Source organism: Centroberyx gerrardi, chromosome 16 (genome assembly GCF_048128805.1).
Source record: "Centroberyx gerrardi isolate f3 chromosome 16, fCenGer3.hap1.cur.20231027, whole genome shotgun sequence".
NCBI lineage: Eukaryota > Metazoa > Chordata > Actinopteri > Beryciformes > Berycidae > Centroberyx > Centroberyx gerrardi.
This window is the reverse complement of record NC_136012.1, coordinates 23431871-23455174: the sequence shown is the minus strand read 5'-3', so window position 1 is coordinate 23455174 and position 23304 is coordinate 23431871. Positions and strand designations below refer to the sequence as shown.

The following is a 23304-nucleotide window of genomic DNA, read 5'->3' as shown; positions in this document are numbered from 1 at the left end:
ACGGCCACCTTCGATTGAAAGCAATACGTTCTCACGCGTTCTTTGCAGCTTGTTGAAAGGCATTCTGGGAAATATAGGAAATTACTAACTTAAGTTGAAGTAGACGAGGCAGGTTGAGAAAAAGTAAATTACAACACTCTACAAAAATAACTCCTGGAATGCGGGGAACATCACAAATTGTAGATTTCTAAGAGTGAAGAGTATTTGACGGTGGATTTTTCCTTTAAAAGCCCAGAATTGACTATGGCAGGCTTTAAAACAGGTTTTATAGTGTAATTTGTTGCAAGGTGTTGCAAGTCAGACACAAACGGATCTCCGGGTGAGCAATAATTGCTCATGTGGAATCTAACGAGTTAAGTTTTACCATCTATAACAGCTTAATGTGGGAGTTCATCACATTTTACAACTCCATGTGGGAAGATATTACCTCTAGACATTTTTATTCTATCCTGCCCTATGGGCCTCTCTATAACAACATCAACCTGAAGACATATACATTTAAACATACCAAAATGTTGAGCAGATTATTGCATCAGAAAGTGATGCAACTGTGCAAGGAAAATAAACAAACCCAAATTGTGGAAGATGCAAATTCAGGACAGGACAGGCTGCACAGAAATATGAAGGTTTAAATAATAATATAAATGAGAGAATGCCTTCAGCCTCTCTTAACTGTGTGTGTGTGTTAGCCAGACTTTTGTTTTGAATTAAAACTTAAAACATCATAACCACTAAGATCATAGTATTTCATCATGTTCCTATCTGAGTGGTTTCCATGTTGTTATCATCAATGTCTTTTTCAATGTTAAAAATGCATAAACACAGGGAATGTGCGCCCTAGTTGAAGCAAATTTAATGTTGAAGCATGCGCAAAACATATTTGAACCATTATTTTATAAAGGCAAGTTGAATAAGCATTCTTATTAACACCTCAAAACCACCTACTCATGGCTATCTAGTCACATTAAGTATCGACTGCAACATCCAGCACTGTTTAACATCAGCTTAACATAGCATAGAACAAACACGTCTACTATCCAAAATTTAAGTGACACCACCACCAAGACAACAAAAACAGCATACTTGATGGTGCTTGCTGCATGCTGGGTCATTACCATTGTAATAAATGTCATCTGTCAACCCTTTTGAAAATACTTAACTTTCAAAAAGGTCTTTGAATGTCAAAACTGACATGAAAAGCGCATCAAATGTCAGCAAACACGTTCCAATAAAACTGGTTGAGAAATGAACCACAGCAAAATCAATGGGTAGTTCATTTTCATCTGTTGTACAAGGCACCATTTCACTTGCTTTATGGAGTATACACTCTCCCATTTCCATCACATCACAATGTCTGCTATTTTGCCATTAACAATAAATTCATATTTTGTTTTTGGCCTCTATACTAATAAATACAAATAGATGCTGGAGTGCTCAACTGAACGAAGCAAAGAAAGACAAAGTAAGCTGCAAAGAGATGCTCAAAAGATATGTAGAAAACAAATTAACTATGTCTTTATTCAGCAGCCACATTGGCCATGTTTGACAATCCAGCCTTCACAAGCAATCATCTTCACCGCCTTTACTACTCCCAGTTATTTGGTCATTTTGAGTCCAAACACCCCAAGCTGACAGAAGAAAGGCAGCGAGAAAGCAATAAAGCAAGAAAGCAAGAGAGCAAGCAACAAAGCAGAGCAGAAAAAAATAAAAATAAAAATCAAGAGTACAATACGTCATTTCAGGGGCAGTTGTGAGGCGCTGTCTGTTCAAACCTGAGGCTTTTGTATCTATGCACAGCTGAAGCAGAGCAGGTTGTCACAAAGGACAGCTCTAAAAATAGCAGCTCAGCTTTTCCACGGATGAGAGTGGCAGGTTTGTTCTCTCTCCTCTCGCGTTTCTCGGCAGGTCTGACTGTTCGTCACCCGGAGCTCTGATCTTTTCAACCCCTTTCCCACAATCCATTTCTGCTCGGACACGGCAGCGTCCCGTGGCAAATCCTGGAATATGGGATATACTGGATCCGGGCCTATCGTGGGGCGGCGACGCTGTTTGGCTTCAACCTAAGTGTTTCTTGTGTTGGTTTATAAATTGATAAATAGGTCTATATGTATCAATTAAACGGCTCTGATAAGCTCGGAGAAGCATTTATCCAGTTTGTGAAGCCATCATGATGAAACCCTAAGCACATAACTATCAGTGGCTCACATCTAGTTCATAAAATTGAGGCAAGACTCAACACAACCACACCCACAGTGAGGATAATAATAATCTGGGCGTAATTGCGATGAGCCTAAAGACAGTCAATACCGCTATCTAGCCCATCAGCAGAGAGGAGCTGTGTTTGAGATACGATGTACCTCAAACAGCTTAATTGTTGCCATTATCTCAGTTTACAGGCCCTGAGCTGTACCACAGCGATGTTTATCACTCGGCTGTCATCGCCGAGCTACGTGATGAGGTCCATGTCGCCTCTCTGCGCCGCTTCTCCTCCACCAGAGCGCGCTTACTTTACAACCTAACTGCAGATCACAAAACATGATAATATGTAAGGAAGTCGAGGATGGAACATTTTTTATCATGGCAGTTTCAACAAATTCAATTGATGTTGCCGTTGATGTCGCGGTAATAGAATTTGAGTGTGGTGCAGCAGGCTTCGCTCTTCATCTTTATCATTCTTGATGCCAGCAAATGGAAGGTATTTATTAAGGAAGACTACCAGTAGCGACAGACATGACAAATGGGAAACAGACGAAGATAAACCACCAGCACTAGCACAAACACAGACAGCTAGAATGCAGACGGCAGGAGCACACACACACACACACGCGCGCACACTCACACACATACACACAACAGACAACAGTGTTAATAGATACAGTACCTGAGCTTTATTGCATTCCTGGGAGCCAGGATAAGGAGAGAGCCATGAAAAGAAGCAGAGGAGATGAAAGTTATCAAACATGCCACTTGCCAGTCAAGGATGTGAGAAATTAGGCCTGAAGCATCAGTGGCACGTTAAAACGCAGCGTTCTGCACCACGCTGCGAAAAAAATGTCCATCTTAACACTGATTTATTGTAGGACTGCGTCTTAAAAATATCTTTAACCTTGTATTGAGGCCTAAAACTTAGTTTTCTTCCAGCAAGTACGAAACAAAATCAGCCTGAGATGATTTCACTTGTTTATGATGCTTGCTGTTTTACCTGTGTGTTGACTTTTCGTGAAACCGCAGAGCACTCCACTGGTTTCAAGGTAATACTACTTGGTTCAAGAAAACTCTCAAAACAAGCTGATTTGTGCTGGGAAAAAAAAACTATTATCTCACCCTACTGGCAGATTCTTTCACTTTTTTAAGAACAACATCGTTTTAGGACTCAACACCAGATTAAATGTACTGTCAAGGTGAACAACTTTCACAGTGAACTCAGCCAAGGACAGGACAGAAGGCAGGGAACAAACATTATTCCTCTAGCTTGCACACATCCTTCCTTTTCAGCATGCCCACTGATTACTGAAGACACTTTTTAACTTATTAACCTCCTAATTACCACTGCAGGGCAATCTCAACCTCTAAATAAAAAATAAGAGTCCTATTAAAAGGTGCTACGTGTAGGATTTTTAAACATCAATATATCATTGTCAAATTAACTGTGGATAAATACCTTAAACAAATAAGACTGTGGTCGAGACAACTGGGATCCTTTATCTCAAACCAGTGGTATTGTTAGAGCTACTGTTTGTCAAAATTAAGACCACATTTCCCATAAACCCAGCTGCTTCCTGTCGCAAAGAGGATGTTTCTACTTGTCCGCACTTCTCCTCCCTGACGTCACTCTGTGTGCGTTTGTTTTGAAAAGTAAGAAGAAGTATAACAGCCGATAACAACTCACAATAACAGCCAATATGCACGATAAGGTAAGCTAACACGAAGCTGAAACTTTGTAGTTGCAATAGCGGAACTGGAATAAAGTTGTGAATCACTTGCAACGTAAAAATGGTCCATTTTGTGCCATAAAGCAATCTCCATTTGTGCTGTAACACAATCCAGCAGATTTCCCTCCAAATCTGACCAGGTGGCACACAATGTAAAATACAGTGTAGAGTCAGTGATTCTCAATAAATACCCATAATTTAGTCCACATTAGGGCCACAGACCCCCAATTGATGAGATTTTGTCTCTCAGACCCAAATATTAGAATATTTTTATTGTTAGATATGATTTTGTCCAGAATTCCATGACTGTCTGTATTGTAGGTAGAGAGATAACAGAGAAACTATGACCAAAACAGTCATTCTTCTACATTCTCTAATTTTGTTAACTATTTGTAAATGAAATAATGCTAATCAATTTGCTGGGGACCCTCTGGAACCCCCTCGAGGACCCCTGGTGGTCCCCGGACCCCATGTTGAGAACCACTGGTGTAGAGGTTACCAGTCGTCTTGGCAATGGTCTCGTTTGTTTACTTATATTAATGTCTCAAAATTAACGTGGTAATGATTAACTGAGGTTAAAATGTTACACGCAGCACCTTTAAATCATCATATTTATAACACCTTTCACAAATACATAGGCGTTGTCCGAGAAACTGATCGTTCCCTCCCAGCCGGAGCGATTGATAATAAGTGAGCAGTGTCATGTTCAAGGACACTTCGACGGGGCGCATGCTTGTTGATGGACACACTGGCTGTGGCGGGGATTAAACCTGTGACCTTCTGATTGCAGGACGGCCTCTCTAACCACTTGGCCACCCGGCTGGAGGAAGGGGTAAAGGCGTATTGATTGCCTGCCGCCTGCTGCTCGTATAATTATGGAACAGCTGTTTTGGGGCCTTGGTTGCCCTGGTGGCTACTGGGTAAAAAAACCCAGAAGAGGAGCATTACTCCTCTGTTCAGGGAGAGGCTGGGGCGGGAGGGGGGTGTGTGTGCAAGGAGGAGAGAAGGGGTTCAAGGAAAGGAGAGAAGGGGAGAGGAAGAGAAGAAGAGGACAACGAGGAAGTGGAGAGGACAGGAATATAATATCTGTTCGGAGAGGTGGAGGAGAGGAGGAAGAGGAGAACAAAAGTAGTGGAAATGATAATGATTCAGCTGATTTGATTATAATGCAACATCCTGAGTTATGGACAAAAGGCGGACTGTACCATTCAATAGATAGCAGAACTTGAGTGATAGAATGTGCAGAAAGACCTGAAGTGAGTGGATGAATGAGAGATAAAGCAAGTAAGAGAGAGTGAGTCAGAGAGGAAGTGTGTGCGTGTGTGTGTGTGTGTGTGAGAGAGAGAGACACGTCAACAGCACAAATGGCTGCTGATGTTAGAGATAGAGATAGCGTGTGTGTGTGTGATAAAGTGCAAAATGGAGAGAGAGAGAGAGGGGGAGAGAGATGGAGATAATGTGTGTGTGTGAGGGAGAATATAAAGAGATCAAGTGTGTGTGACAGAGTGAGAGAGGGATGGAGGATGTGTATGTGAAAGAGAGGAGAGTGTGTGTGTGTGTGTGTGTGTGTGTGTGTGAGTGTGTGGCAGAGAGAGAGAAAGAGAGAGACCTTGAAGGCTTTGCGAGAAATAACTTGTGTCCATTCTGAACAAGGCTGCTCAGTGTGGGCCGCCGGTCTGAGCGCGTGCAGAAGGCATGTGCTGCATCTTAAAAGCTCTCCTCTTTTCGAAAATACCTCTGCTTTATCTACAACATAAGATCGATCTATGGACACAGAAAGTTTTCCTACATCTCTAGTCTCAGCGGCTTTGTGGTTTTGACCCTTGCACTCCTTAAAATTTGATGCTTGTAATGACAGCGATCTAGGATTTTAGGCTTATTCTATTACTGCAATCCTTTTAAGTCGCTCTCGATAAGCGTGCCAGCTAAATGACTAAAATCAAATGTAATGTGATAGTTCCTATTCCAAGCTATTCTACCTCAGGAACTAGAGCAAGAGAGTAAGACAATTCTTCACGTACATTCTTGTTTCGTTTTTTTTCGGTGACATTTTTAATGATAAGTAGTCACTGCTGGGATTGTTTTGCACTGGTCTTCCCAGGCGTCTTTTTCCTTGGATTTTCTGTTGATAAAGTTTGAGTTTCTATAGGTACAGCCATTGTATTTGTCTGTTCAGCCATGGTGGCTATCGCTGCTCAATTACCCAGTTCTTCTGCTATTTATTCCAAACGAACCACTGTTACTGCTTCCAGTAACATAAAACGCATCACTTTGTGTGTAGATATTTCCCTGGAAAGTCCTACTCAACATCGGGTGTTTTGAACAGCAAATGTAAAACCTTTCATGAACTGGATGTAGGTTATATCATTATTATGTGATGCAGTATCAGTTGGCAATAGGGAGAAGCAAAATGGAAATGTATTTCTACGAAAATAACGCAGGCTATTACTTTAAGACATTCTTAGCCTGCTAATAGTCATTGGAGTTTATCCACTAAGTCCATCTATTCAGTAAATTTGCCACATTGCTTCTCCCACATTGTTGTCCCTCTGTAAAAGCGAGAGATTGTGCAAAAGTAATTGTGCAAATTGACCTTTAGATCCAGTGTTTATCGAAGAAGCCCAATTAATTTGCAGAAGAATTGTTCTGATGCCAGATATCTACTTCCTCATGAAATAACTTAAAACATGTTTCAACCCTGACAACCAAATAATCCCTAATTCACAAGGATAATAGCTCTGCTTCAGAGCGTGGTGGAGGGAGGGGGTTTGGGGGGGGGGGGTTTAGGGGGGTTGTGGGTAGTTGTGCGTGTCAGTACTCCCAGAGGGACTTCCACTACTGGGTTAGCATTACATTTACATTTTAGGCATTTAGCTGGCACTCTCCACAGCGACTTCCAATGAGTAAGCAGGTAGAAGTTCAACGTCTTGCTCAAGGACAGCAACAGCACAAACGGCTGTTGATGGACATTGGTCATCGTGGGGATCGAACCTTTGACCTTGCAGTTGCAGGATGGACGGTCTCTCTAACCACGAAGGCCATTCATCTACTAGCAAAGCATTCCCAAAACCAGGGTAATGATTTAGACACTGAGGATGGTGGCTGGCATGGGTACATCACATCCCATCATGCTCAGTGAGGGACAAATACACTCAGCACTACAGTTTAGGCATCCAACAAAGTTTTAAATGAAGGGTCTCACTCCAAAACGCTATGTACCCATTTTAAGAGGACACAAATAATGTAATCTGACATGAACCACTCAGTATTTCAAAAATATAGATTATTTCATCCACAAAAATGTTGTCATTTTGTTAGTAAATGTCTTGAAATAGCTAAGAGATTAAATATCTTTCTGTAATGAGTTTTACTGTCATGACAGCGATCGCTTTATCAGAGCAGCATCCCTTTATCCAGATGATGGATGTGTTGTTTTGGAATGAAACTCTTCAAAAGCAGTGTTGGTTATTCTATAGGCAGAGGAACGGTATCATATCCTGCCAGCGTTACCCTGTCTGTTATCATTAAAGCTTTCTTCTAACCTGAATTTAGGGAGCATACTATGTGGAGATATAGCCTAAATAATTGAACAGATCTGTCTACAATATTCCTCTTTTCAGAAGAGCCTTGATGCCTTCAAATCAATGGCTCCTCTGATGTTTTGGTACCTGGCCTCGCTTTTGACTTAATAGGAGTGACTAAGCTGAATAAAAGCCTTGCCTGCTACAGAGCTTTCCTCTCTTCAATCCCAAGTTTCTCCTCGGTGCATTTTTCACCTCCTAAATATGCCTCGGGGTAGGAGGGGGGAAAATCCGAGCGCTGCCTGGCATTCTAAATGCCGGAGATTAGCTTGCTATGTCAGCTTAGCATCCGCCCAGATTCAGCTCCTCTGTCGCTCTCCACCCCTCCACCCTCCCCTCTGTCTCTCTCTCTGCTACTCAGCAGCAGTAGCGTACTGCACTCTTGTTAAGTTAGCTCCCTTCCCCTACTGTACTTCTAAGTGCACTCGAGCAGAGCCCATTTGGGACTGCTGGTTGCCATGGCGCCCGTTCCATCCTTCCCACAGGAACGGTACTGGAGCGAGGAGAGTTGAGTGTGTGACGGGAGATGTTGGGCCATGAGAAAGTTCAGCGCAGCCCTTTGAATCAAAAACACAGCGAGTCTAAATTTAGGGAGTGGGGTGGGGATGGGTTTAGGTGGGCGGGGGATGACGTTTGCCGCATTTCCCGTTTTTTAAACAGAACAGAGAACCCTGGTTGTTCTCACAGCGTTCCAGCGAGAACTGGGTACACTGACAGAACCCCCTGGGAGCGTCGGGAACGAGGGGAATGCAATGAAATTGTGCAGAACAGGCGAACAGGGTGCAGTAACTGCATGCTGGGTATTTGCATCATTAGTGTGAAAATGCTTTGCTTCCTATTCCCAGGAAAAGAAAGCGCAGAGGGAGGAGACCTGACGCAATGCAATGGGTAACTATCTCTTGCTCTGCTGGAGTCGAATCCACTCATATGGTTGAAATCAATACCCTGCCACAGGTTAACCTCGCCACCTAGGAGCCTGCTAAGATACCCATCAGGGGTACTGTAGCTCCCAGTTGAGCATGGCACACATACTGTCAAGGGTTAGGGGTTTGATTCCCATTGGGACCGTTCATGCTAAAAATGTATCCACTCGTGGCACTTTGGTTGAAAGCGTCGACCAAATGGAAGATACGAGAGAAACCAAAAAGCTACTGAAAAGAATCAGAATCTAGGCTGCTTAAAAAGAGAACTCAATTTCTGTTCTGTCAGGGAGGAAATCAATTGCATGTGATCCGAGTCTATTTATAAAATCGACTGGCATGTAGAAATGCTGAAAATAATTTACTTTCATGTCCTGAAACATGTTTTGATTTAATTAAGAGAGGTATTGAAAAGAGTGGTGTTTAAAACTGTATCTGATATGAAACATCAGACAAAATTTCCAACAATACTGGTCCGACTGTTCAGTATGTAGATGAGAGTTGAATAAGAATAGAGCAGCCCTAGGACTTATAAAAACAGGCCCGTCTCCCACAATGTTCTCCTCTCTCTTCTTCTCCTCTTCTTCTTTCATTTTTTATCTCTATGCAGCTAAATAACTAACAACATATTCTCCCCATGAACTGATGCTCTCACCATCTAATGTACTGAAAAAATGCCCATCTTTACAAGTGACAAAACTTGTTAAAAAAAAAGTGTCACTTGTTTCAAGATAGTCTCTAGACAAATTCAACTGCACTGGAAACAAATGAATTGATCTCAACCTATTGGCAGATAATTTTCACTTGTATTGGGAAGAATAAGAATTTCAGAGTCAAATCGAGATGAAATAGCTTGTTAGCGATATGTTTCTGTAGTGTGAGAGGGGTTGAGCGGCAGCAGACGCTCCGTGTTAAAAACAACCATGTTGGCAACAGCAACATTGGAGCAGAGATGCACCAGGAGCCCTGGGGAGACATGTTGCTACGCAAGACTCCAGACTCAACTTTCTATCAAAATCACTTCTATTTCTGTCCATTTCTGTTGGTGACATGATCATAAAATGCAATGATATATTTAAGAACAGGTGGATTATCTGTGGTACGCTTCAGCTGAAAAAGCCAAGAGAAACTTTCAACTTTCTTTGCTTGTATGCAACTTGAGTTTGTTTAGGAATATGCATCTATTGTAATTATGCTCACAATTATGCTGTAGACAGAAGTGATGCATGTATGTGGAGTATCTTGTAAGTCCATGTGGGCTGGGCACATAGAGTGGATGAAACTTGCCAGCGGTCCTATGCCATATCATAGGACTGCTGTTACAAACATGGGAGCCACATACAAATAAGCTTTCTAGGAGACAAATATAGCACACACAAACCCTTTTGGATGCTCAGCAAACTACAAAAATGTGCAGTGTTTTGAGGGCACAGCACTGACACACTAAAGAAAGCAGCAACTGTAAACTAAGGTTGCACACAAGTCTAGCAAGTGTAATCGAGCAAGCAAGGGTAGAACAACAATTAAAACAGCACAGGGAGGATAGCTCAGGGGTGCAGAGACGAGGAAAGCAGGCTCGGAGTGCACCCTGCGGGCGCAGACTACTTGGGGGCACCGCAACGCAACAAGCTACAACACCGAGGGTCGGCTGAGGGCACGAAGCGGGGAGAAAAACTACGACGAGAATACACACAGGGAACAACGGGGAACACACGAGTTCAGCCACGTTCTGAAGCGGGACCACACAACAGGTTCTGAAGGAGGAGCACACCACAAAACACGAGCACGAGCACCGCAACAGAGCAACGACTGTGCGTCTCTAAGCCCCGTCTGGAGCGCACGGCGATCTACCGCAGCGGGGGTAAACAGAAAACTGTAGCGCGGCGCTGCCTGCCACAGGGTATAAACTCACCGTGTGGTATCCCCGGGCTATGGGCGGCTTGCCGGTGGGGTACGGGTCCACGGTGTCGATGATCGTCTGCCTCTCCCCTTTCTGGTTGATCTTCCGAAACCGCCGGCGGGACTGTCTGTGCGAGGCTTGCCGCTGAAAGTACTCCTCATTTTCATCCATATAGTCCACCTGGAAATGAGAGGGAGGGAGGGAAGGAGGGAGGGAGAGAGAGAGAGGAGTGACTGAGTCTTCTTCTTCTTCTTCATTCACGCACCCCCTCCCCTCCCCTCCCTCCCTCCCTCGCTCCCATCACCCCCACCCTCCTATTCTCCTTCTCCTCTTCCTCCACCTCCTCCTCCTGCCTCCCGCCCCTCTCACTGCGTAAAAATAGAAGTGCGTGTGGGCTGTGCTGTGCACACCTACGTCAAACGGTGCTCACAACACAGACAGAGAGAGAGAGAGAGGCAGAGGGAGTAAATAGAGGGATGAGTGAGGGATTTGGAGGGAGGGAGGGAGAGAGAGAGGGAGCGAGCAAAGGCAGGTAAAGAGACGGCGATGGGGAATAGATTGATTGACAGATAGAGTGTGATAAACAGACGGATGGAAGATGGAGAGGGAAACAAATGGATGAACACAAAAATAGAAGAACTCTCTCAACTCCTTCCCTCTCTCTATTAAACATATTAACCGCAATAAATGACATGCCAAAACAAAATAAAATCTATGTTTCCATTTTAAAGAATTGGGAGGGGGGGAAAACGCCCCAATATTTTCCTTGTGGAAAGCGGGACAGAATGCCACTTCAGCATAGCAGTCAGTGAAGTCATCTTTTACAGTTTTCTGAAGTATTTTCAGCTAAATGCTTTTTTTTTTTTTAATGGGACCAGTCTGTTGCCCGGTGGCTTTGGGCCGTGATGGAATGACAAATGTAAGGCGTTTTTTTATTTTTTATTTTTTTTACAGTTGGGCCCATTCCTCCCCTCTCGCTTGGCGCTTTCACTGCGGCTTCACATTTCACAGCGCTCAGCCTTTGGGATTACACCACTAAAATCTCTCTCTCTGTCTCTCTCTGCCGTACCAACTGCTGCCATGACAACGGCAGGGGAGCTGTGTGTGAGCGAGAGTAAGTGTGACTGTGTGTCTAATTGCAAATCTCTACGCAATGTGTGTGTGTGTGTGTACAGTACATACATGCGAGTGAATTATTTTGCTGTACTCGATGTGTGTGTCTGTGATTGTGGGTGAGCGCACATCGACGTTGTGTGTGCCTGACAGTCTGTGTGTGTGTGTGTGTGTGTGTGTGTCCGACTTTGTGTTGGCTGGTTTCTCCTCATGTATCTATATCTCAGCAGCCCAAAACCCTTCTCAGTAATTATAGGGCGGTTTGGCACCCATAATAGCGAAAGGGGTAAAGCCAGGAAGTGGTTCGCATCTACAGCAGGAGCGAGGAGAGCATGAGGGTTATTATTGGGGGTTTGTGTCTAGCTGTTACAGGCTCAGTTAACAAAAGCCCCCCATCTAGGATGCACATTCATAGGGACACAGCAATTACAGCTTGTGAAAGGGAGATTACTGAGATGTACTGCCATTGCAGCAATGTGATCCAGTTGTTATTTCATACTGACATGATGTGGGTTGTGTTTGATCTTCTTTCAAACGAGGCAAAGGGAGGATTTGCAAGAAACGGTGGTGGACCTGTGTGTGTGACTGTATGTATGTATGTATGTGTGTGTGTGTGTGTGTGTGTGTGGGTGAACATACACACATATACGTATAGTGAAAACATCAGCAAAACTGTATCTCTTCTGATCTGCAGGCCTCGGAGGGCTTCTGTTCAACAGCAGATTGCATTGTGCTGCTGCCTCTACTTTTATGTCCCGGAGAGACTGGAGCGATTTGTCTTCAACAACTTCTTCATGAGAATCTGTGTGCCAACATTTGATTTGCCGTAAAACTGGGTCAGAGTTGCTACCAGCCTTGACTGGAGCAACCACACACTGGAAGGACTCCAGCAAGGACAATGTTAAATACAGCTTTGCTTTAACGCCGGGGTGAAATATCAATAGGAAGCACTTAAAGCAATTAATCCAAAACATCACAGGGCCAAGTCTTGAAGACTGTATCCAAAATTATAACCGTACTCTGCTATAGGTAGGCTTGGTGAATGTGTCCTGACAGATCCACATGGGCACTTGCAACTCGGGGCCAAGTGACGCTGCAAGTCTCTCTAAAGCCTTGGCCAGATACAAAGCATCAGACGCTAGCATCAACAAACGCACCTATTCTTCTCAATTGCTGCAGGCAAACTAGAGGCGTTAAACTGTTTTGACGCGGTTCCAAGCTTCAGCTTGTTCACCGACGCTTCCTATCTGTTCAGGACTTGCAATTACAAACTAATTCATTCTTATTATTTTCCAGTCTGTTCACAGAGGAGACAACCAAATAAGTAGAGGGCAATATGACGAATACCATGACAGGTTAATGTTTAGATTTGGTTCATCAATGATAGAAAAATACATGGTTTGCGTGGGAAAATATAGTATAGTATAAAGTATAAAGTATATACTCTGCTAGTGTATCTTGTTATTTCCCCCGCTTATCTGTGGGTATATACAGGGAAATGCTAGGTCGAAATTTCTATTTTGAGTGTGATGAGTGTGTGTGTGTGTGTGTGTGTGTGTGTGTGTGTGCAGTGTTGCCTTCAATGCTACAGTGCTGAAGGTTGGAAAGATGGGACTCACCACAATCATCTCGGAGGGTTCCAGGACGATGCACTCACACCCGCGTCGCAGGCTGCCTGCCGATCGCTTGCCAAAACTAGAAAGACAAAATAAAACGAACACAAAAAACAGGAATTTAGGGGTCAGATTTTATCTGAGGACAGTTAAACCTGTAGGCAGTTTGTGGGTGTCGCTCGTTTGCCTCAACAAGTCTTTTTAAATCTGCAAGTTGAAGCAACATGGTATCCTGCTTTTGAATTCCAAATCTCACCCTGATAGCCAAAGAGCAGAGATTCAGTGTGATGCCCAGAGAGGTATTCCTTGAATGTTTGACTATGTAAACCTATAGGTAGCTCTCTGCTCGGCATTTTAAATAGTCAGTATGGAATTCCTGTGTAAAACGGTGAACAGAGCAGCATTGACTGGACAGTTCCTCCTTTCAGCTATGGACACTCCCACCCAATGGGAAACAACCACCGCTGGAAAAGTCCACTTTCGTGACGTCACAGTTTGTACAGTATGTTTGGTTCCTACTGAGGAGGGACCGGGGAATATTAAAAGCAGGAGAGACCAAAATGTCTGAAAGATGGGCGGCAGCCATGGAAACTCTGAGTACAAGTAGATCCAACTTCTGGGCTTAGTGAAGACTGCAGCCTTTGTCCACCATCCAACCTCAATACGGAGACACAAGGACTTCCTTGTTTGTTATTTTTAACATCATTAGACCCAGAATGTGACCCACTAATAGTTGGTTTCTTGATTGTTTTGTAAGATAAACTCAAGTGACTCCAAAATCATCGACGGCTAGTTTGCCTAGTTATCATCTATTTTTCCCATTAATTAGCTCAGAGTTCCAACCACTAAGCAATAACAGCTCTCTGCATTCTCATTAAATGCCAAAATGCAGGAAGATGCACCGCAGAAACATTTCTTATAGCTCACACACAGCAAACTTCCAAGTGTTGATTTTTCAGTTACAACTATCTTGACTTGATATGTGTTGATTGGAGAGGTGTTTGTCCTCTCAATGAGCTGATATGGCTCTGCAGTAGATGTTTAAAACTATCAAAAGTGCTAAATTGATATTGATGAGTGTGGACTTATGTAAACACTGTTATAGTGTTGAATTTTACACTGAGTTAAATTAACACTGATGATTTTGGTGTGTCAGAAACCACACCATGCCCAAAAACAGCTTCAAATACTATAAGTGGGGCAACCCCTTATGCAATTATTAAACAAATACAAAGCCAAAACTATTTTTCTGAATTTCATTGCAACTTTTCAGATCTCATTTTGGAACAACTCACCAATTCATAAACTGGGGCTGTTGAGCCAGGAAAGCACAAGGCCAACTACTCTCTTACTAGTCTCAACTTGGTGTAACTAAGTGAAACTAGTCGAGTGGCTCCTCAGTGCTCCTAGTGAAGTGAGCAGCAGGTAGCAGTGAGGACTGCAATAAGGCTATGGAGGTGGCAGCTTTCATCAATCACACTGACAGGTGCAGACCTCAGGCACAGCATGGCTTAAATGCTTTAGAGCTCTGGGCTTGTGGCTACATGTTGCGGGTACAGCTTGGTCAGGGTGGAAAATAAATACCAGCCAACAGTAAAGTGCTGGTAAATTTTGGCTGTAGCTAGTTAAGACACTCTACCAGCCAATTTGGCAGTTAACAAGCAATGATTTGGTGGCCCTATTATACTGTAATAATCCATTTGACTGGTAAAACTGTGAAAGCGGCTGGTATATTTTGGAATTCACCAGTCATTGTGGTCTGCAGGCTAAAAAAGTGTTAGGTTTCCTGCCCTGGCTTTGCTTCTCTCTTTCCTCTTCTCTCCATAGACCAGCCTTCATTGGATATTGCCATTTTTATTTTCTTTTGTCAATCATTCTGTGCCAGTACTGCAGTTTGACTTGACTCATTTGTCAGCTTTATGATATCTCTTAAAAGATTTCAGGGACACTTCAGGTTTAACTGCTGAAAAACAAAAACATGATTGAAAGACAACAGGATTGACTGGCCAGGCTACTGTATGCTGAGTGAATTACGGCAGTGTGGGGTTAATGCTGATGGTTGCTGTTTGCCTTGCCTGAGCTTCAGCTTAATGCGTTTTAACTCTGGTTGTGCCCCAGACACACACCAGCCTGAACTCCACTACAGGGCCAAAGAGAGCTATCCGGAGCTTACTCAGTATTTAGGCCTATATCACTCACTGTCTTGCAAGAAGACACATGCTGTAAATCTTTTATAACTTATTGCCAGCAAAGATGATTTGTCAGTTGGGCAGCAGCTTCAGAGAAATGAATAGTGCGTTTGATCCGGTTTTACAAACATTTGGAGTTGGTACCCGCTCTGATCCTGTTGAGCCTCCCTTGGCTCACTCTACTGTGGAAAAGGGGGCAGTGATTCCACCCATGACACATCACAAAACACGTTAGGCCACCAAATGGAACCACCAAAATGACATGTTCAATCACGTTCCTCCATTACGTTCCTGACATAAGTAATCCAATCCTCCATTTTGCACTAGGCAAATGCCACGGGCAATGTGAGATATTAAAGACGGGATTATGGAAGTGGAGAGCAAGGGGGTGGGGGGTGGGGGGGTTATCCAAATACAAAAGTGTCTTGTTTGGAGATTAAAGCCTCCATCACTCCATGACTAGTCCTGAGCGAATATAACAGTAGCAGGTCTGTCGTGTGGGTGAATGTACATTAGAGGACAAAAACAGAAACTGAATTGTCGTGAATAAACTTTGGCTCCTCTGAAAGCATAATTGAGTGGGTGGGGAGGTGGGGGGGGAATCTGCAATCAACACAGTCAACACACATATTGCAAAGTTTGACCCATGCAAGTATTTAATGTTTATTAGGTCTACTAATGATGGCGATGCGCGTTCACAATCTATTTGCTATGAATAATTCAGCACGAAGGAATACGAGCCAAAGAGTTGAAGTAAGGTTTGTGCTTTCTTTCCTGCACACTGTACACTGACAGGCTGCTGGCTGACAAACTGAAAGTCACAGTTGATAAGAGGGCAAGAGCTAAATGCTTGCGCTGCTATGTAACTCATTTATAACAGAGTACAGCATTGTGCTAGGGTTATCATTATCATGCTTGGCGTGCCACCATGCTAGCCCATATTAGCTTTGTGTAGGGGTTGAAATGAACTGAATGAACATTTCCAGAATTTGGGAAAAAACCATTACGTGAAATGACTCATTCAATATTTCTATACTACAGAGAATCCAGTCTGTGAAAATGACCAAATTATAGGAGCTACCCACTATCTCTTAAAAAATTCCAAAATTTGTTATCAGATACCTTCCATGAGAAGGTGTGGACAGGTGGCAGACATCTCATTTTGGAGTTAAACCCTTCAACTCTCTCTGTCTGCTGACTGACATCTCCCCTGCTCCGCTGGCCTCGCATTCCCCTGTTATACAACAAGCCTGGGCGTCTGGAATGTCATTCCACATGCATCACCAGCCTTTCACTCCATTCGCCCTGCAGCCCCCCGCCAAAGCCTGAGATCCATCCAGCCGTCTGACTGAACCAGCCCAATCCCTAATCTGCACCCCTGGTCTGGGTGGAACTGCTGGGGAAGAGGGGGTGGGAGAGGAGGGGGGGGGTCTCCACTCTACGCTAAGCCCTTTAACTGAGTAACTGGCAAGAGGGCACGCTGCCTTTTTTTAACCCACCGAACCCTTAAGCAGGACAAAGATTAAACTCCCTGGTTATGCAAGACTTTAGACAGAGCAGGGAGAGGAAGGGAAGGAGAGGTCACGGGAGGAGGATGAGGAGGGGGGGGGGGTCTCTGTGTGTATGTGTATGTGTGTGTGTGTGGGGTGTGTGTGTGTGTGTGTGTGTGACTGGCCGTGACTGCTTAGTCAATGAAAACACCACCCAGGCTTGACCGGTTAACCAACATCCCTCAGAGCAGAGGAGCAGCCAGACACAGTTGGATGATGAGAGCGTGTCAGTGGGTGCCGACCATCAAGCCACTTCTCACCTTCCGAACACAAACAAAATTCCTTGGAGTAACACCATGGCTCCCCCCCCCACACACACACACACACACACACATACCCCCCGCTGTTCTCTTCTTAAATAGAAACTGACACCGCTGACAAGAATTCATGAGTGACTTGTGACTTTTGCTTCCCGAAATACAACTTCAGTGACATTGTAATATGGTGACGAGAAGCAGGGCATTGAACTACAGAGTTGCAGAGTAGGCAAGCCTCTTGAAAACTTGTTCTAAGACACATCAATCAATCATCCCGCACCGTCTATCATCGATTTTCTTACACATTCTCCACAGCGGGAGCTCCGCCTTTGTTTGTGTTTCAAAGCAACCAAACTGATGTCTAACCCCGAATATAAAAAAAAAACACACACACCCCCTTTTCCTGGCAGCACACTCTGCACACTGACAAATCCAAAATAACATCAAAGTCATGCTTCACATTCCAGTAATCTTTCACACAGACTGGAATTTTACTGAAACCAGCTCCCGGCTTGGAGACAAGTCAGCTTTTTAAATTACAACCACAACATGGGAGTTTCTAGGCTGGGTTTCACTCTGCCCTTCTCGGTGGAAGGAGTTAAGTGTCGCTGCAGTCGGGACACTTACCCCGGCACTCCAAACTGCTCCGAGAGTGACACTGCCACCTGATAAGATAAGAGGATCCTCCTTCTGAAATATCCTCCCCCCGTCAGTCCAAAGTAAGTCCCACAACCATGTTCCCGGTCCTGAGACTTTGGTTCGGCTGCGGCATATCGCTCTGCGCACACCCCGGTGCTGCTGTCTGAGATTTGTGTGTGAGAAGGGGGAGTGTGTGGCTGCGTGTGTGTGTGTAAGAGAGAGAGAGAGAGAGTGTGTGAATGTGCGGATCAGCTTCTGTCCTATGGCTCTGCCCCTTTCTCTCTCTCTCTCTCTCTCTGCCTCTCTCTCTCTCTCTCTCTCTGTGATGCGGAGCGCTAACTACAGCCAACATTCCAGCGTACGACTCACTTCCTGCTACAGAGTTACTAGTGAACGAGAGGGTGGGGTTTGTGTGTCTGTGTGTGTGATGGGTGGGGGGGTGGGGGGTGGGGTGGGGTGGAGGGGGTGTAGACTCCCGCTCCTCTAGTCCTCCTCTCTAGCGCGGAGAACTTATTAGTCATGAACTCTGCGACAGAGCGCTTCACAGGCAGAGACCGACTCAAATAACAGATTACTGGCTGCAACATTACACTGTCCGTGTGTATTGCTGTTGTCAGACACAAAACATGAATTTAAAATGTAAAAAAAATGATTTTTTCTGGAGGGAGGAAAATAATTCTCATTGACTCGTATGTATTTTTGGAATTATACAGCTTGATTTTTAACAGGTTTCAAGGTCCCAAGTTGTCATGAAACTCACGCTCAACGCATGAATGACTGTGTAAACTGTCAATTCAACTAGGAAAAAATCAAATTTGCAGTGAAGCGTTGTTGTTTTCGATGACAGGAGCAATAGTCACCTTCCAAGCAAGTTAGGCGACATTCACATGACAAACAGACAATATCCCATATATTTCGATGAGACCTATGATTGACGGAGCGCAGTGCAGGAAAATATCGCAACCCAGTCCGTCAAAATAGTTGAAACTAGTTGAACTTTTGACAGACTGCAGGTAAACGTCATCCGCTAACGGACTTCATCAGCCAATGAAATTTGTACAGACTGCTTCAAAAGGTCTTGAGGTGCCCGCAGCAACAGAACGCAGGTGGTTTCAATGAATACTTAAGTCTGTGGATGTGACGGATGCCAAATGTCTCAAGTGAACGTCGCCTTAGTGTCTATCAGCTGCTATCTGACTATCATAGTAGGATTCAGAATTCAAAATTGATTCCTATGGAAAAAGCTTGAGCAGCACTTCCTCAGACATGAGCCATAGATGTATTTGCGTAAGTAAAAAAAAAAAAATTCCTCAGTCACAGATGTGTCTGCGTCTCAATGTCTCTTCCAGAAAATGGCTGCTGATTTTCAAGAAATGACTAAAGTCATCCTGTCCTGTTTCCCCCCCAGTTTACTCAGCAATACGGTTGACACTCCTTTGCAAACATGAAACCAGTTTTCTGAGAAGTGCTGGCTCAAGCTAGAGCTGTGGTTGAGGTTAACCAATATAAGGACTGACGACCAGGAAACTGTTGGATGGATGACTAGAGGTAACCGGCTAACAGCAGTCTACTGACGATGATAATAAAAGGCATGCAAAACCAAATGGGGGTAATATACTGGGTTAATAAAGTATATGTGATGGTGGAAGTTAACAGTTTCAGGCTGGTAATGGGTGAACTATATAGCGGGGTATTATTGAGTGACAAATAAAATAAACTTTTTGAAGGGTTTTATTCTAAAACACAAAACATATCCATTTTGTAACAAAAGATATTTCCATGTTCATTGCACAGTATTTGAAGAATGTTAATTATTCCATTTACTGAAATGTCTATTTTGGTATTAAGGTATCTAATAAATTAAATTGTGTTCCATGGTGAATTTTATTTTCTAAGCAGGAATCATTGTACAAGTGCAAGTGTTTTGTCCATTACTCAAATGGTAGAGATCTCATTTTGGAATTAAACTCTATATTTGCAAAAATTCTAGAATTGAACTTGCCACTTGTCAAATAATAGACAGTGGATGTAAAAAACCAAAAGGTCATGCTATATTCCAAACAAATTGAAAATGAAAGCTTGCACTATCCATTTGCCTTCATTACTTGTATATATACAGTATACTGTATATATATACATCTCTGCACATTCTTGAAATCTGTGTCACCCGTTTATTAACATTTATTTGTTCGTTATTTATACTAAAACAAATGAGGGGTTGTATTTGCTTTCACACTGGCCCCGGGTTAAATAAGGCACAGAGCTCTAGATTCTTCACTTAATGACTGAGTCATTCATCTTCCCCTGGATCAGATCTCACTACGCCTACGAGGGAGGGAGAGGGAGAGAGAGAGAGAGAGAGAGAGAAAATGAGTGAGAGAGAAGGACATTGAGAGAATGATGGAAGCATATCAGGTTTTCAGCCTCGCTGCTGGTGTAGATATGAGCAGCCATTTCTGGGTAGAGCCTGCCTGAAACTCAATTCCGCCATGTCTTTAAAAGCTCCAGGAAGTCCCACTGGACTCCATTCAGTTCCTCGTGTCACAACCAATTTCCCCTCCGAGGCATTTTGCCCTCGCCATCTCTCCTGTTTATGGACTAGGTGATGCAGTGCCAGGGGGCTGTGATTGGTTGCCTATACCATATCACTGTTGTTAGACAAAAAAAAAAAAACGGGTATCTGCAAAAAGGAAGTTTTTCCAAGTAGGAAGAAAAAAAAAATCGTCTGAAATCGACACCTATGATAGTGTTGAAATTATACAACAAGGGTTCAAAGGTTTTAAGGTCCTGCTGATTCTGAAAGTCTCTCACCACAGAAAAAAACATCCAAACTTCAAATCCAAGTAAGGAAAGAAAAACACCAAAATCGCAACGCCGTGATATTTCTGTGAAAGCAGCAGCATGTACGTTTAAGCGGGCAGCATGAGTGTGATGTATTACAGTGTGACCTCAGACGGCCTCCAGTCAGATTGATGATGTCATTTATTGAGGCCGCGCAGTAACGTTCACAATTATTGCTATTATACACTATAAAAATCTTATCAATCACTCTCACTGGGAAGACGGCCATACCACTGCTGTCACGGAAAAAGCCCATAACTGCAGATTTGGTTTTACTCATTCTCCTGCTTGAATTGAAAGCTTACATGTTCATTTCATGACCCTTAAAACCTGTTAAAACCCAATTTTTATAATTTCAAAAATGCCTGGGTGTCACTGAGGAAATAAGTATTCTCAAAAAATAAATAAACAAATGTGATTTTGGTGCTACGACAGCCATATACATATAGGCTGTGGCAGAGGTTAACACTGTAATGCGTTTTTGCTGATAGCACTCCACAGGTCTATGCATTTCAATGAGGCTTAATACTTGCAAACTGTGCGCTGCTGACCGAACACTGTATCAAGATGCTATCAGCATATTCAGCATATAGAAGAAAGAAACTGAATTATTTACCAAAAGAGATAAAAAAATATAATTATATGCTTCTGAATTTAGAATTTAGTCATTTTAGTGGACACATGCAAATGGCGACTGAATGCTGAATTTATATTTGTGTGTATACATACATACATACATACATACATACATGTATATTTATGTATGTCTTGCCCTGTATGGTTTGAGGTCCTGACGTCCCGTGCCATTAGTGTCGGTATATAATTTGTTACCATGCAAGTTTTCCATATATTTCTGCACCAGTGTTACCAAGACAAATTCTTGCATTTATTTTACTTTGTGATTTAAGTGATTCTGATTGAAACTGCTCACTGTACAGTGCATGTTCATGTGGTGCAGAAGACAAGAAGGCAGTAATGTGCAGTGCAGTTTGCATCACTCTGAAACAAGTGAGCTAATGGTTAATCCCTGCAGGGTCTCGTGCAGCAAAGTGGATCCCTGCATTGGGCTTCCTTGCAACATACGCTTAGTAAACATTTTCAGAGTCCTCTCCTCCCCAGTGACTGCGGTCGTGCATTAACTTTAATCTGCCAGTATCCGCAAATCCCCCCCCTCTGCAAACCCAGACACACTTTCACCTTGGGAAAAAAATGGAAGAGGTTATATTTAAGACGGGGGCGGGGCGAGAGCCGGTCCTTGGCACATTTCCGATACACTAGCGTTTTAAACGCCGCCGACATTCATATGAACCCTGAGCGTGAGTGACACCGACCCCGCTGGACGACTGGGCCATTTCTGCTAAGCTGCCTAAAGTGACGGTGCGGAGCGCTGTGTGGCCGTAGGTGTGTTATATAAGGCTGCTGGATGAAAAGAGCATTGTTTTCAAGACGCCCACAGAGATGGCTCATGTAACACAGCCTCTTGCGAAATCACAGTCTTTTTAAATTGAGGCTAACATTTGGGTCTCGGCTTCAGAGGTGCTGATCTGCGCCGAGAGCTGATATAGAGAGTGGGTGGTGCTTCTGGTGGGATGCCAGGATTTAATGTGGAGTCCTCTGGAGGTGTCCTAGGCCTAATTCAATCTAACATCTGTGATGAAGGGTGCCCACCTGATGCGCCCCCATGACAAACCCGCTCTCTATCATCCTTCTCTCTTCTAATATCCAAGCCAGGTTTCCATGCAGGCACATCCTAACTAACAGAACAAGGGATAGCCCCATCAAATCCTGTGTGAAGAGGCCTGTCATGAAACGTTTGGTGAGTGTGTAGAGAGACTTCAAGTGGTTACAGGGGACATCGCCATGCCACCATGCTGGAGGAGTGACAACAAAATAAGATTGTAACATTGTCGCCTCCAGTGTTGCCAACACTCCAAGGAAAGTAGATTTTGGCTGCTCAAAAAGTCGCTAAAGTCACTAGATGACATCATGCACATGAATATATTTGCTACAGCCACCCGCTTTTAGCAGAGGGAAGGGGGATACACTGTGATCATCAGACCTGTTTAGATTAGACAACCAATTTGACGCCAAATACTTTAGGAGTCGACACATTAACATTTTTCCAATGGTCGGAAAAAGGTGCTAGATTTGTCACTAGTCACTTTTTAGAAATAAATTCACCAGGGGGTCTGAAAAGTCACACAACAAAGAAAATGGGGTATTTCTTTGTGTTGTAATGGAGGAAGAGGTGATAATGTTAAAACCTTTCCCTTTGAGAAACCCAACATGCTCCCTGTAACCATGACTGGCCACTCTCCAAACAGTCCATGAAAGGCCTCTTTTGGTAAAAGAAGTGCTACCGTTTAATCCTGTGGACTTGAGCAAGCTGATCAGAAAAGAAAATCTTTTTAAAATAGAATAAATTAAAGTTGGCCCTCGATTGCCAGTCCTGGATCAGCCTTTTATCTTCTTTTGTAATTGCTCTAAATAGGCTTTGAGGGGGGGGGAAAGCTGCTCGCATTTTGGTGCCAAGATCAGCCGTCAACCCGCACCCCGGAGTGAAATGGCTGATGATCCTACCTGCTTCTGGGCAGGAACATGGACTCCTTGATGAAGACGGAGCCAGACAGCAGGATGTACCAGCAGCTTCCAATGTCGTCAGGGCTGGAAGAAAGAGAGAAAATCCCCCCAAATTAGTGGAAAATACAGTGTGAAAACTGTACTGAGACTACCAAATTACAAATATCCACTAGGTGAATTCTCAAAAGT

At 43.6% G+C, this 23304-nt stretch overlaps 1 protein-coding gene across 4 annotated transcripts in view; it reads right to left on the bottom strand.

Moving 5' to 3' along the window:
* The window catches only part of rapgef2b (Rap guanine nucleotide exchange factor 2b), a 108883-nt gene that overhangs the window by 44648 nt on the left and 40931 nt on the right, over positions 1-23304 (bottom strand). For 2 of the 4 annotated variants that reach the window (XM_078289106.1, XM_078289105.1), the window contains exons 1-3: positions 23116-23159; positions 13066-13141; positions 10346-10513 (exon numbers count right to left, since the gene is read on the bottom strand). In XM_078289106.1, the coding sequence (XP_078145232.1) occupies positions 10346-10513; positions 13066-13141; positions 23116-23135 (264 nt within the window). In that variant the 5' untranslated portion in view covers positions 23136-23159. Of the gene's footprint in view, positions 1-10345; positions 10514-13065; positions 13142-17682; positions 17806-23115; positions 23200-23304 lie in introns of those variants that run through there. The other 2 variants (XM_078289108.1, XM_078289107.1) reach the window with 2 other exon arrangements.